This window comes from Solea solea, chromosome 18, assembly GCF_958295425.1.
Source record: "Solea solea chromosome 18, fSolSol10.1, whole genome shotgun sequence".
In the NCBI taxonomy this organism is placed as follows: Eukaryota; Metazoa; Chordata; class Actinopteri; order Pleuronectiformes; family Soleidae; genus Solea; species Solea solea.
Genome location: NC_081151.1, coordinates 6,766,291 through 6,781,551, shown reverse-complemented (window position 1 = coordinate 6,781,551; position 15,261 = coordinate 6,766,291). Strand labels below are relative to the sequence as shown.

The window sequence follows — 15,261 nt, the reverse complement described above, 5'->3', positions numbered from 1 at the left end:
TTTTTTGAGTGATTTTGGACGACATACTATACTATGACTTTTTGACCGATTTTGGACGACATACTATATACTATGACTTTTTTGATCGATTTTGTACGACATACTACACTATGACATTTTTGACCGATTTTGGACGACATACTATACTATGACTTTTTTGAGTGATTTTGGATGACATACTATATTATGACTTTTTTGAGTGATTTTGGATGACATACAATACTATGACTTTTTTGACCGATTTTGGACGACATACTTTACTATGACATTTTTGACCGATTTTGGATGACATACTATACTATGACTTTTTTTGATCGATTTTGGACAACATACTATACTATGACTTTTTGAGTGATTTTGGACGACATACTATACTATGACTTTTTTGAGTGATTTTGGACGACATACTATACTATGACATTTTTGACCGATTTTGGACGACATACTATACTATGACTTTTTGAGTGATTTTGGACGACATACCAAACTATGACTTTTTTGACCGATTTTGGACGACATACTATACTATGACTTTTTTGAGTGATTTTGGAAGACATACTATACTATGACTTTTTTGACCGATTTTGGACGACATACTATACTATGACTTTTTAACCGATTTTGGACGACATACTATACTATGACATTTTTGACCGATTTTGGACGACATACTATACTATGACTTTTTTGACCGATATTGGATGACATACTATACTATGACTTTTTTGAGTGATTTTTGACGACATACTAACCTATGACTTTTTTGAGTGATTTTGGACGACATACTAACCTATGACTTTTTTGACCGATATTGGACGACATACTATACTATGACTTTTTTGAGTGATTTTGGACGACATACTATACTATGACTTTTTTGAGTGATTTTGGACGACATACTATACTATGACTTTTTTGACCGATTTTGGACAACATACTATACTATGACTTTTTTGACTTATTTTGGAAGACATACTATACTATGACTTTTTTAACCGATTTTGAGTGATTTTGGACGACATACGATACTACGACTTTTTTTGAGTGATTTTGGACGACTTACTATACTATGACTTTTTGATCGATTTTGGACGACATACTATATACTATGACTTTTTTGATCGATTTTGTACGACATACTATACTATGACATTTTTGACCGATTTTGAACGACATACTATACTATGACTTTTTTGAGTGATTTTGGACGACATACTATACTATGACATTTTTGACCGCTTTTGGACGACATACTATACTATGACTTTTTTGACCGCTTTTGGATGACATACTATACTATGACATATTTGACCGATTTTGGATGACATACTATACTATGACTTTTTTTGAGTGATTTTGGACGACTTACTATACTATGACTTTTTGATCAATTTTGGACGACATACTATATACTATGACTTTTTTGATCGATTTTGTACGACATACTATACTATGACATTTTTGACCGCTTTTGGACGACATACTATACTATGACTTTTTTGACCGATTTTGGACGACATACTATACTATGACATTTTTGACCGATTTTGGACGACATACTATACTATGACTTTTTTGACCGATTTTGGACGACATACTATACTATAACATTTTTGACCGATTTTGGACGCCATGCTATACTATGACATTTTTGACCGATTTTGGACGACATACTATACTATGACTTTTTTGAGTGATTTTGGACGACATACTATACTATGACTTTTTTGACTGATTTTGGACGACATACTATACTATGACTTTTTTGAGTGATTTTGGACGACATACTATACTATGACTTTTTTGAGTGATTTTAGAAGACATACTATACTATGACTTTTTTGACCGATTTTGGGTGATTTTGGACGACATACTATACTATGACTTTTTTGACCGATTTTGGACGACATACTATACTATGACTTTTTGAGTGATTTTGGACGACATACTATACTATGACTTTTTTGACCGGTTAATTTTCATTGTCACTATTATCATTTTGAAATGGAAATGCAAGAAGTGAACAAATGAAAAGAAAAATTTCCTTTCTTTCCACATCTAACGTAATATGTTATAGGTTACTATGTTACTATGTAACTTTAGTAGCATAGTAACATAACATCTTACCAGCTGAGCTAATGGGGGTGATACATGATCACTGAATTTTTTTTTGTCCATGTCCATGGTGGTTTGTGATTCATGTGATCCTCAAGGTATCCAACAACAACTTAAGGTTTTTTCTGTCTGTTTCATCAAATGACATTAGGTTGAAACAAAGTCTGGCTGTTAAGGAAATTCTGACCATTTTTTTAGATTAAGTCAGAATTCTGTCTTTTTTAATCTCAGAAGTCTGACTTTGATCTCAAAGAATTCATGCGGTTTAATTTTTTTGGTTTCTTTCATTTTTATTTTTTATGTGGCCTTAATACTCTTCTGTAACTATTTGCAAGTGCTACAAGAAAAATATTTAAATTACGTTTCTACATCAGACATCATTTTAAATTTAATTCCATGTGAAAAAAACTAACTCCAGTGCATGAGAGCTAGTTAAAGTAATACAGGTCCACATCATGTTGAGCTTAGAGGAACTGCTCCAAGATGCATTCAAGAAACCTTGTAAAAATGCCATCACTTCTGCAAACACATGCAGTATTCTAACTAAATTCTAGCTGCTGCTGCCACCTTAAGGTAATAAATACTCTTTAAATTAGGTAGTTATTGCAGTAGGAAGACTATTTATAATCTGCCAATCAAAGCCTTTTTTTTAATTATAATGTTGGTTTAAAATAAAAAAAAAAGGGTGGACAGAGAAATATCAGGCTGCTCTTTTTACATGGGAACATGGGCCCTAAACTGACGGGGACAAAATTAATGTTGACAAGTCATTTTCATGTTTTGTAGGATTTGACCCTCTGGGGATTGAGATGCATGACGTATCAATTTGTCTCACCTTGCTGTGGCGCCCACAAATTAGCTATAAATTAATATCAGGATTAGAACTCAAGTTTCTAAGAGAAATGCTAATCATATAATTTGCTCCTATAAATAAATTACTTACTCAAGTAGTGCATAGCTTAATCGGGGCTTTTTAATTAATTTAGCACTTAAATGCAGAAAGTTCCCATTAATTGCTGTCTTTTTTTTTTTCCGGTGCCGACACAGAACATTATTATGCCAAACATTGCATGACGCCTGGTTTTCTATTATAGTCATTTTGTTCACATACATTGTCTTTTCTTGTGAATTCACAAGACAAGTGATTGACATCACGGACTGAGACATAAACCTGGACTTGACTATAGAGTAATTTCCAAGTAAGAGCTGTATGAAACACCCCCCAGGCTTTGTGTTTATACAAACAGATACATTTTAATGTGCATTACTACAAGCCAAAGTTGAAGTCATATAAGGCAGATCAAGTTGGTCTTGATTGAAGGTTCAAGAATATCACAATAGCACCATATCAAACTAATGTAAAACATACCTCATGCATCTGTAGGTGTGTATACTGTATATATATATTTTACTATATATGAAATTTAGGGTTTAAACACGTGTTGAATATAATATTTCGGGTTCACAGAAATAGCTACTGCAGCAGCTCAGGTGAGAATATAGACTCCACTCAACCGACTGCTCGTGGTGTCACATGGCTGCTCGTGTTATTTTCACTTAACAATTTCAAATGTCAAAACCTTCACAGTGCTTAGAGCGTTTAGTTTGCATTCCTGCAGTTACACTTGGCGTGTGTGTGTGTGTGTGTGTGTGTGTGTGCACTGTACAGCGCTGCACTACGAGTCGCCCCTCACCAAGTCTTTATGCCGCATTTACAAAGCTTTTTAAAGCCTGTTTCAATTCACTCTCTAATCCTACGAGTACCATTTAGTGCTCCAAATTCAAGTAGCACAGTATTACAGTTCACAACCATTTTATAAGGCAGAAAAGTACACTTGCGGTACCCGAGTCACCTGGCGTCCTTCCGCATCGCACGTGGCTCTATCGTAGCATGCATTGCCAAAGCCAAAAACATGGCGGCCAAAAGTAACAAACATTACAAACATTCTTTGGTTGAGTGTGAAAGAAGTATTCCTGTGCTTTCATTTAATGCTTTGAATTTGGTTATTTTTGTTTAAAAGAACACAAAGAGTAAAAAGGTGGACCTTTGCAATGATACACTGACTTAAATACAGGCAAGAGTGACGGCTTTAAACTAAACTACAATATTTATGGTCAGAAAACAATAATGTTAAAAAAAAAAATACACAAATACTACTTTCCCTTTCCAGGTTGCCTTGGCAACCCCCACACCTTTATCAGCATACACACACACCCTATGCCCCTCCCCCCCAACACCGTCTCCTTTCACTTCTTCTTGGCAAAGCGACTGAACTTTTTCTCCTTGTCTTTCTTGGCAGAGCTGGGCTCGGGGAGGGCAGCGGAGGAGGAGGAGGAGGAGGGGGGAGGGGGCAGGCTGTGGGCTTTGGCCCCTGAGGGCCCCGATGCCTCCTCCGCTTCCAGGGGCTGAATGGCCTTCTCCATGGCCTGGCTCCAAAGCTGGAGCTCGTCCTGAAATTAAAACACAGAAAGACACACACACACACACACACTGTGGCTTACAAAAGGAAAAGTCTACATCCAGTGGGACAGAGTTTGTGCTTTTGTCTCCAGGTCTATTATAAGTAAATGCTGGTCATGCATGTAACAATGAAGCAAATTTTAAATGCTGCTGCTCGGTGTCCCTCATATAAAACAATAAGAAAAGCACTAGTTTTATGACGTCGCATAGTAGCGCTGGATTATGGAAATTGCTATTTTATTTTATGGTTTTCCTTTGCATTTTCACGGGGGAGAGCTTTGGTGGCAGCGAACGGCAACACAAGTAACACAAAACGAAAGAAAACACAACTGTGCAACTAATCGTGCTGAAAATGCCCTTCCTCACTCTGATGTTTCCCGGGAGTTTGTGCTCAGAGTTACAGCAGAAATGATGATTACTTTCATTAAAAAGCAACAAACCTGAATAGAAATACAGATTTCTATAGATTGAAAAAGTGTTGGCGAATGCAAGTGCACTACTCAACAAGATATATAACATTAATCTCGTTGAGTTTTAAATACTTTAATGCAGAAAGGTTCCATATTATTGTATCTTTAAGATAGCATACATTATATAATAAGAAGAATAATCTTCACTGTGAATAACTGACATTACTGTAAATTAATGATCTGCATATTATGGCAAATCTCTTTGTGGATAGATGTACATCATCTTTATTTATGTCTTTTTTATGAAAGGGGTTTCAAACTTCTAAAACATCTTAGAATAATCAAACGTAAATATTATGCCCTATGACCACTTCATGACACAAGGTCATAGTTTATTTTATGACTGTATGTGTTTATTGTTTGTGTATGTGTGTGTTTTTAGACCTTTATTTAAGTTAAGTTAACAGTTAACATGCAACTACAACCAAAAAAACAACAGAAAGCACAAAGTACACGGCAGGAATAATAACGTGTGTCTCTATTTGTTAAAAACTCACCTCGTCTTTACACTGGAACAGATATTCACTGCCGTCGGACAGACTGTGTGAGAGGAAAGAAGAGGGAACACATTTGAACCATTAGAGAAAAAAGTCATCAAACCAACAGCAGACTTTTATTTATTTATTTAAAAACTCTGCCTTGTTTTTGTAGATTTGAAAAACTTTGTTAATGAGGCGGCCGGGAACAAACTGGCAGCAGAGTGAGTGCAATTACTGCAGGACCATTAATGAAATGTACGCATTGACTCTTCTCTCGGTTAATTCAATGAAATTTTAATTAAAAGTAAAAAAAAAAAAAAAAAGATGCCATCATGAAGCAGAAGCGACATCATCTCACACCTTCTTTTTGCCTGAAAATATTACATTTACTATAAGAAACGTGGGAAAACTCCTCAAAATTTATCAATCACAGACCAGGACGTCTTATTTTTGCGCTCAGTTTGCATGAACACAAGAGCAAAGTCCTTTATTATTGAGCCAAAAATTTAATCAAGGCATGAATTACCTACCTTTACTACTGCATTGCACACAGGCTTATCAATATATAGTAGGGATGCACCGATATGACTATTTCCACCGATACCGATATCCGATATTAATATTGCTGCTATGGCCGATAACCGATATTTACCGATATCGATATATGTTTTTAAAAAAAAGTTTCTGAGATGATAAAAGTTTGTACAGAATGAAAATTTTTGAATGTCTTTCTTTATTTTCAAAACATGTTTTACCTCCAAATAACAAGGTCACATAAGACACAAGTAACCAACTACAAGTAAAGGTTTTTAGAAACCTTTACCACTTGTAGCAAGTGTGTAACTAAATTAAAGTACAGTTTAACTCCCTCAACTCACTAAACTCCAAATTAAATAAAATTAAAATTAAATAAATTACAAACATGAACATAAATAAAAATAATACCCTGCCAAAGTTACTGTAACCGAGATAAGGGCGTCTATACTGGGTACGTAAATAAAGTCAACAACCCTTCCTCCCGGCAACAACAACCGCGCCACTTCCCTTCACAATAAAACTACACAACAGATATGAGAAACAATACCTGACAAGCTCTACTAAGAGCTGCCATAATTAAAAAAAACATGTTAAAATACTTTATCAAACTTGCCAGTATTCATGGCAACCAGATATTTATTCAATTGCAAAACATCGGAAAAGTAGCGCCGACTTGGCAGGTTGTTGCGGGGTTCAATATGCGCTATCAACCGTCGGAACCCTCGGCTGGTCGTCAAGAGCAATCATTTCCATTACCTTGATCGTTATTGCCCTGGCCACTGTCTTCCTTTGGTCGAGTCCCAGCTGCGCTGCTTTCTTTTTGTCTGCTGCCTAATGTTACTAGCGTTAGCTTCCTGCCGTTGTTTGTGTACTTCTGGGTGGCGGTTTTTCAAATGACATGATCAAATTTGTGGTATTGAATGACTTGACGCGGAACCCTCCTCGCATTACCTCGACTTTGCAAGTGTTGCATAATGCTTTTCGCGTATCTTCTATTGACACCCTGAAAAATCGCCCACACCGCTGACATTCTCTCTCCTCCACACACACACACACACACACACACCTTGTGCTGCGCTTGCGTCACTGACGCTGTCCCCTTCCCGACACACATACACAAACAGCAATTAGACGGGTATAAACATCGGTTGTTAAAATCGGCGCAGTTTTACTCATTGCACCGATGCCGATATGTTAAAAAATGACGAACATCGGCCGATACCAATATTAATGCCGATATATCGTGCATCCCTAATATATAGTATTTCTGACTTAAAGGAATAGTTTGACCTATTGGAAAAAAAGCTCTTATTCATGTCCTTGCTCAGATGTAGATGAGAAAATCGATACCTCCCACATGTGTCTATTCGTTATGAAGCTGGAGACAGGAGACGGTAATCGAAGCTTAAAGATTTTTGCAGTTTGTGAAAGAATTGAACAACATGTCCACAATATAAGGCCAGAATATACCCCTCTAGGCCAGATTATACCCCTCTGGACCAGAATATACCCCTCTAGGCCAGATTATACCTCTCTGGACCAGAATATACCCCTCTAGGCCAGATTATATCCCTGTAGGCAAGATTATACCTCTCGTGTAAAGAGGATTTGATTGTATTGACACATGACTTAATTGACACGGGCCTTTCTGCATGGAGTTTGCATGTTCTCCCCGTGTGTGCGTGGGTTTTCTCCGGGTTCTCCGGGTTCCTCCCACAGTTTAAAATGGGGATTAGGTCAATTGGTCACTCTAAAATTGAGGTGTGAGAGTGAATGGTGGTTTGTCTAGTAGAAAATGGATGGATGGATGTCAGATTATGGCTTTAACGGTGGGACAGCTGAATAACTCACCGTAGTTTGGCGACGTGCTTCCTCTTCTTGTAGTTGGAGAGAATCTCCCAGGTGGCGCTACTGAGTGACAGAGGGTCCTCGCCGTGATACGTCACCCCGTGACCAAAGCTCTTGGCGTCCTTATAGGCCGAGAGCTGACCTGGCTTCAGCACACAGTACAGGTTGTTCCAAGATCTGAGAGTAAAGAGGAGGAGGAGGAGGAGGAGGAGGAGGAGGAGGAGGAGGAGGAGGAGGCATCGTCAGTATAACTACATTACAACTATCCTTGAAACCATTTATCAAATATTTACATACTGCTTATGAATTCTACACATTGTTTCACCTTCACAACAATAGCTACGCTGTTCATTAAAATGACTTTGACTTAAATCCTCTGTAGGCCTTCTTCACATTTCTGCTGTTCAATGTGCTTCTATTTTTACTGCGGCTCCAAGACACCATTAGTGTCCTGTGGTTTCCTCACAGTATAAAAATACACTCACTGGCCACGTCTTTCGCTTAAACTGGTGTTAATGCAGATATTTATTCAGCCAATCAAGTCATTTAAGCACACAGACATGGTCAAGATGACCTTCTGACCTTCCAAGCATCAGATTGGAGAAGAGAGGCGACATAAATGACTTTGAATGTTCGTGTCAGGTGAGTATTTTAGACAAAGTACGGGGGTTTTTATGCAGAGTGTGGCAAAAAAAGGATCAGAACAACAGAGTTTCAGTTTGCAGACGAAAAGCACACGAGTTCCTCTACAGCCACTTTATTAAGTGTCCTCTATGTCTGATAACGAGTGCGGTGAGTGTAAATTTGAGGAGGATTACATGAGTCATTTTAAGATCTCACGGAGAAAATGAACTTTGGCTTCGCGTTCAATCTTTGTCACATAGTGACGGCGTTGTGGTGCGGACTGATCTAACAAAACATTAACATGTACACACACACACACACACACACGATGACACAAAGTAAGTCGTTACTGAAAGTCATCACCTGTTCGACGTCTTCTTTCCTGAGCCTTCTAAGTCATGCTTGCGTCCCAGCATGCCCTCCTGCAGCACACTCTGGCCTCTGAGGGGCTCCGTGGGCATGGTGGCAGCCCTCTCTGGTTCTTTTGGAGCCACCACTGAGACCGACGTCTCCAGCTCCAGAGAGACGCTCTCTCTCATCTCTGAGACTATTGGTACTGTGGAGTCGCCGGCTGTTCCCTCCAGAGGATGCAGACTGGGCTCAACTGCACCAGAGCCAGACTGAAGGAGACGGAGACAGAGGGAGATAAAAATCTACCTGCATGTTTGCAGATGAAAGCAGAGCAAGACTGTGACCTTGCCTAATGCAACAGTAATTATTCATTATTTATTAAGTATTTAAAAAAGCTCCCAACAGGCAAATAAGTTTGTTTCAGATTGAAAAAATTCTAAGCTCTTCCAAAGTCATTAACTCGGAATTACCGTGTCATGTAGGCCCCGCTGTTCACGTTGTTTTATGTCTTTTCAGTGTACGATACAACCTTAAATATTTAATATAAATATTTCTGTTGATGCATTTCAAAGTATGACATGCTCCAACTGCATAATAAATATTCTGCTCTCATGAAGAAGATAATTCACAAACCGCAACACGACTCCAATAAAATGAGGTTTTTGGAGCATATTGAATTTCACAATTTTTATATTATCATATCCAAGCCAGTGATTTTGACCAACATCGGACGGATACCACCATATCCCTAGTTGTGTGTTGTCATAACTCGTCACAGACTCAGACACAAATGGACGAAATGTCTCCTGGTTTGAAAAGTGAAAACCAGGAGGTAGTACAGTAATAGCAGGTGGCCACCAGGGGGTGAAACCTCTGGTTGCAAAAAGAATCATTCAACGGCAATAATTTAGACTTTTATCTCAAAATTTAAATTTTTTATCTCATCATTATGACTTTTTATCTCATAATTTAAACTTTTTATCTCATAATTTAAACTTTTTATCTCATAATTACGACTTTGTATCTCCTAATTACGACTTTTTATCTCATAATTATGACTTTTTATCTCACAATTTCGACTTTATCTCATAAATTCGACTTCCTGACGGAAATGGGCTTTTATAGTTAATTACTACTTAAATACTGCAAACATGAGTGGACACCCGTGTGATTGACAGCTGTCCACGGTTGCTGACATGTCACCACTAAAAACGGCAAATCTTAAGGCTTCACAAACAAACTGACAAACCAGAAGACTTTGTCAGTGTATGGTATACAGTTTGTGTAACTAGCATGGGAATTCTTGACTTATGACCTTAAGAACATGTTTGATGAGGTCACAGTGACCTTGACAATCAATCTAATTCGGGCTTTCTTGGGATATCCCGTCCACCATAATGGGAATGTACAGACAACCCGAGTACACAACCCCTCAGGCCACAGCTGTCAGCAGAGCGGAGGCACGAAGCGCAGCAGAGCAGAGGCTGATTTTCTGTCAAACACTCGGGCATGTTTAAACTTAAGTCACAACATTTTCAAGTACAGAGGGCATGAGCTGAGCGAGTGTAGTTACCAGAGATTGTTCCTCAACAGTGCAGAGCTGTGACGATTCCTCTACAAAGCCTGTGTCTTCTCTCCTGGAGAAAAGAGTACAGAATAATAGAGTCTGCATTATACACCTTCAAGAGCTGTGTGTGTGTGTGTGTCTGATATTCCTTATGTTGTGGGGACCTAAATCTGTTTACCCACTCACATTATGGAGACTTGTCTTCCTTATGGGGACAAAAATCAAGTCCCCTTCATGTGAATTTGTACATTTTAATGTGAAGACATGTTTTAAAGATAGGCTGGGGTCAGGGTCAGGGTTAGGCAAATAGCTATTAGAGTAAGTCTCCAGGAAATTAATGTAAGTCAATGCAATGTCCTTCCAAGTCATGGAAACCTCTCTCCCTCTGTGTGTGTGTGTGTGTGTGTGTTCTTGTATTTGTGGCTTTGTGAGCAAATCGTACGATCGTACGAAGCTAGGACATTTTGGCCGGTCCTCACTTCTTTAAAGGGCTTTTTGAGGGGTTAAGACCTGGTTTTAGGGTTAGGGTAAAGAGTCCTCCCTATGAATGAAGCGCAAAACGTGTGTGTGTGTGTGTGTGTGTGTGTGTGTCTGCTTGAGAGGATAAATCTGGTGATATTCAGCAGACCAAAAAAGACCAAAAACCAACATTTACTTGTTCTTCTCTTAATACATTATGACTTTGCCATTTCTCAAATATGACTCTGTTCCTACCAAGTAATTATGAAAAATGGATCATTGATGTATAGTAACAGCTGTGCACTGGAGCGAAGAAAAGAAAATGGTAAAAAGAGTTATTTGTATGAGGCATTATTATAATTGGATGAAAAATCCTATCCTCGAACGCAACCAATAACATAAGTAGGTACAATAATTTGTGATCCGACATCAGCTGATGTGAAATCCTTTTGGGTTTTTTTACGTAACATAGTTAAAAAAGACAAAAAAAAAATGTGCTGATGCTGATTTATGATTCTATGCTTGCGGTGATTTATGATTCTGTTTGCCGTTTCAGTGCACTGCTGTTATTTTAGTAAATAAAGGCTACTGATGGTGCCATTTTTGGGACTGAGGCCAAAGTTTCAGGGGGGGCTAAAAATTCTGCTATGGATACATCGTGCAGTACACACTTCCTCGTGACACGAGTGAGGATTTCACACATGCCTATGATGATTTTCATTTAATGTATGCACCAATGTAGCCCAATGGCAGAAAAGAACAAACAAGCCTCATTAGGCCACAGATATACGGACAATTCTTGCATATGCTGCATTTGGATGTACAGACGCACAAGAATGCTTGTGTGTGTGTGTGTGTGTGTGTGTGTGTGTGTGTGTGTGTGTGTGTACCTGCTGTCCTTGTCTGAGTGCTGTTCTTCTTTAATGAACTGCTCCATCTCCTGCTGCTGCTTCCTCAGCTCCAAAAGCTCCAGCTGCAACACACACACAGCATCAAACTCATTAGAGTGTTCATTGCTCTGATTTCGTTTAAAAATAACCAGATACAAACGCAAGTGTCATCTTCATCTTCATTTATATTTGTTTTTTGACTTATAATATAAATCCATTCATTCGCGGTCCAGAGCCGAGCCCCCTTTTCAAACACGCAGGTGGCTATTATAAATTCCAGTGGAGGGAAATCAGCATAAAATGATCCCCAGGATGCCTTCAAATGGAAATACATCAGTTGTGTACATTTGCTGAAATGAGGCAGCGGTAAATAAACACCGGTTTAAATATTTCACTCAGGATAAATATTGTGTAGCTTCGGAATATAAATGATGCTGTCAAACAGGGGTGAAATAAAACTTCAAGCCTCTGGAAAGTGGAAAATCGGATAAATCAGTGAAGTTTAATTAACCCCAAAAAAGATTTCCCAATCAATATGATTCTGACAGGAAAGTCATTTCTATTCTATACACATTTTCAGCCACGCCACCGGTCGTATGGCAATCAGTTGTGTCTAAGGCTTTGTTCAAATCTGGTATTAACAAAAGTCCTTGATGGGATCACATGTGGACAGAAGTATTTATGTTTCCCGGACACTGACGTCATGTCGAATAAAGGAAATCGTCCAGCAATCAGTGCTGATATTGTAACGGTGGCTACAAATAAATCAAAAGTATGAGTGTCGATTAGTGTGAACTATCCTTTGGAACTGCAGTGGGGTCAGAGGTCGTCAGCTGAGGAGGCGGTCTCTAATGACAATGAGTAATGTGGACGCATTCATCCTCAAATACGCCTACACATGTGATTGCTATCAAAACAGAACAAAGTAGGAGCATTCAGACCACAGACTGTAGGTCAAAAGAAGACATCATCTCCAGTCGAGGACAACTCGGCAGCATGAATATGAAAAGCCGACTGTGGGCGACGCCAATGTTTGCGAAAATAACTCAGTTTACATGGAAGTCGGTAAAGCCAGTTGACTTTTTTGAAGTCACAACAACTAGTTTCAGGTCTAGTTTTCGTCAAAAGAACATGTCATTTTTCTTATTTAGAGGAACATCAACAATTAATCACAACACATACGAGTAGACGTCTTTGAAGTCCTGGTTCAGACCTGACCTGACCAGTTCATACCAGGTCTAAATGAGGTCTCTTGACTCCTTTTTACCGTAGTGAGGCGCTCCAGCGCAGAGAAACGCTCCTCCCACGTGGCGGTGGACTTCTCGAAGGCCTCGTGCCTCTTGATGAGTTTCTCGACCTCGTCCACGGTGTGGCCCAGGTCTCTGCTGGACACGTAGGGCTCCTGAGCCACCAGCCAGGCCTCTGCCACAGAGGCGTCTCGCGCAAACTGACACACCTCCAGCACTGGATGGAATTTTTACGGTTAGTTAACGCATTGTTCAGACGATGAAGACACTTATCATACAAAAAAGGACATTTTCTTTTGTTTTAAGGTTTGAGTATGCAGGTTGAAATATAGTTATACTCACAGAGTCTGAGCCAGTCCCATCTGTCGTCCCACTTGTACATCATCTCCTTCCGTTTCTCAATCAGCTGCACCAGCTTTTCTTTGATCTGACACAAGCAGTTATACACCCACCGTTACATTTCAGTATTATTAAACAACTCGGGCCCCAAGACTGTCTATTATCCTCTAAGAATTAGTATTGTGAAGTAATTAACCGAATGTTAAAATCGGGCCGGGGTCAATTGCTCATTTAAATTCTTTTGGCTTTTCTATTTCTAATTAGAATTTGCTTTATACTCTCCCTGATGAGTGTAAGATGAGTGGAGCGTTTTTTTTCTATAGTGGCAATCCAGTTGCTTCCATTGTACCAGACAAGAACAATCACTCCCAGAAAAGTAATTAAATCTAATGAAAGCAACAATTTAAGGCCCAGCTGAGGATGAAAAGAAAGCAGGGCTTTGTTGCTGAAGACTCACCTCAGCAGAGTCTCGGTGCTTTCGTGTCAGCAGGGCCTTGCCGAGGTCTATGCAGTCAGTGAATTTGGCCCCCCTGGCCTCAATCTCAGACCGGATCCCCTGGTGGTACTTCTGCAGTAGCTCCACAGATGAGACGTCCCTAATACGGAGGAGGGAGGGAGGGAGGGAAGGAGGGAGGGAGGGATATAAAGTGATGATAACAAACAATGCATGAAGCTTCACTACCACAAAAGAAGAGGTGAAACCACAACAATGATAACCAGGTTCTGGAAAATTCATTAAAGTATGTCCTTTATCTCATACAGTAATATTGCACATCTTAATAAAAATGATTAAATGAACAAAAAAGCAACAGCACCATTTCCTCTAACTCTCTTTGTTACTCGTTACTACCAAATAAAATCAGAAGAAGATGAAGAGTTGGCATTATGGTCTGTATTAATGTATATAGAGCTTTTCTAGTCTTGATGGGCTGCTTTACACTAGAGTTTTGCTATTCATCCATTCACACACTGCAACATGGGGTTAAGTGTCTTGCTCAAGGACACATATAAACTAGCAGAGTCAGGAATTCAACCCACAACCTTCCAGTTGAAAGACCTTGCCCTAACACTGAGCCACCATGGCTCAATTTTCAAATCAATTTTGATACTTAAGTACAGTAAATATCATATACTTTAAGACTTTTACTTAAGTCATATTATAAAAAAAAGTGACTTCACCTTCTAGCAAAGTCATTTTCTGGTAAGACACTTTTACTTTTACTCACGTATCCCTTTTAGATCCTATATACAAGACTAATAATAATAAATGCAGAAATAGTTTAGAATTAATCTGAATAAAAAGTTTGAATCAGGCCTTCAAAATAAAATGCAGTATCTCACACATTGATCTGTTTATGGTAATGACTGATTTGACTCAGTGAAGGTCTGTATTTTTGCCCATTCCTGGTTCTTTACTCACTTAAACATATCCATATTTTTTGCTGACGGTTGAAATTTACATCTCAATCTGATTTCCTTTCAGAGAAAGAAAAATACAACCTCGCTGCAGTTTGTCATTTACAAATCCATATTACATTTGAGTGATTTATGTCATCAAATGGATTTTTGAAAAACAGAGGCTTTGTCGCAGTGCTGCTCACCTGGGTTTCTCCTGAGTCTCTATCTGCTGGATGATGCTCTCCATCCAGGCCATCAGGTCTCGCACCATGGTGAAAAAGCGGAATTTTTCGGACGTTTCCACCAGCTGCGCCCTGCGGCCGTCGCACGCGTCCAGCAGGCCCTTCCACGCTTCCACCACCTCTCGCTCCGTGGTGTGGATGGCATCTGCCTGCTCTCCTGCGTACTGAGCGCGAAGCCTTGTAGCTGTTTCCTGGAACTGCTGAACCTGTAGGAGAGAGAAGCAGGAGTCAAAT

At 39.1% G+C, this 15,261-nt stretch overlaps 1 protein-coding gene across 1 annotated transcript in view; it reads right to left on the bottom strand.

Annotated features, from left to right (window-relative positions):
- Positions 1-3,070: 3,070 nt before the first annotated feature.
- Positions 3,071-15,261, bottom strand: part of sptb (spectrin, beta, erythrocytic) — a 47,502-nt gene continuing 35,311 nt past the window's right edge. The window contains exons 28-37 of the mRNA XM_058614912.1: positions 14,989-15,233; positions 13,845-13,983; positions 13,391-13,475; positions 13,069-13,265; positions 11,802-11,884; positions 10,459-10,522; positions 8,898-9,154; positions 7,914-8,087; positions 5,544-5,586; positions 3,071-4,566 (exon numbers count right to left, since the gene is read on the bottom strand). Of these exons, the coding sequence (XP_058470895.1) occupies positions 4,363-4,566; positions 5,544-5,586; positions 7,914-8,087; positions 8,898-9,154; positions 10,459-10,522; positions 11,802-11,884; positions 13,069-13,265; positions 13,391-13,475; positions 13,845-13,983; positions 14,989-15,233 (1,491 nt within the window). The 3' untranslated portion in view covers positions 3,071-4,362. The remainder of the gene's footprint in view (positions 4,567-5,543; positions 5,587-7,913; positions 8,088-8,897; positions 9,155-10,458; positions 10,523-11,801; positions 11,885-13,068; positions 13,266-13,390; positions 13,476-13,844; positions 13,984-14,988; positions 15,234-15,261) is intronic.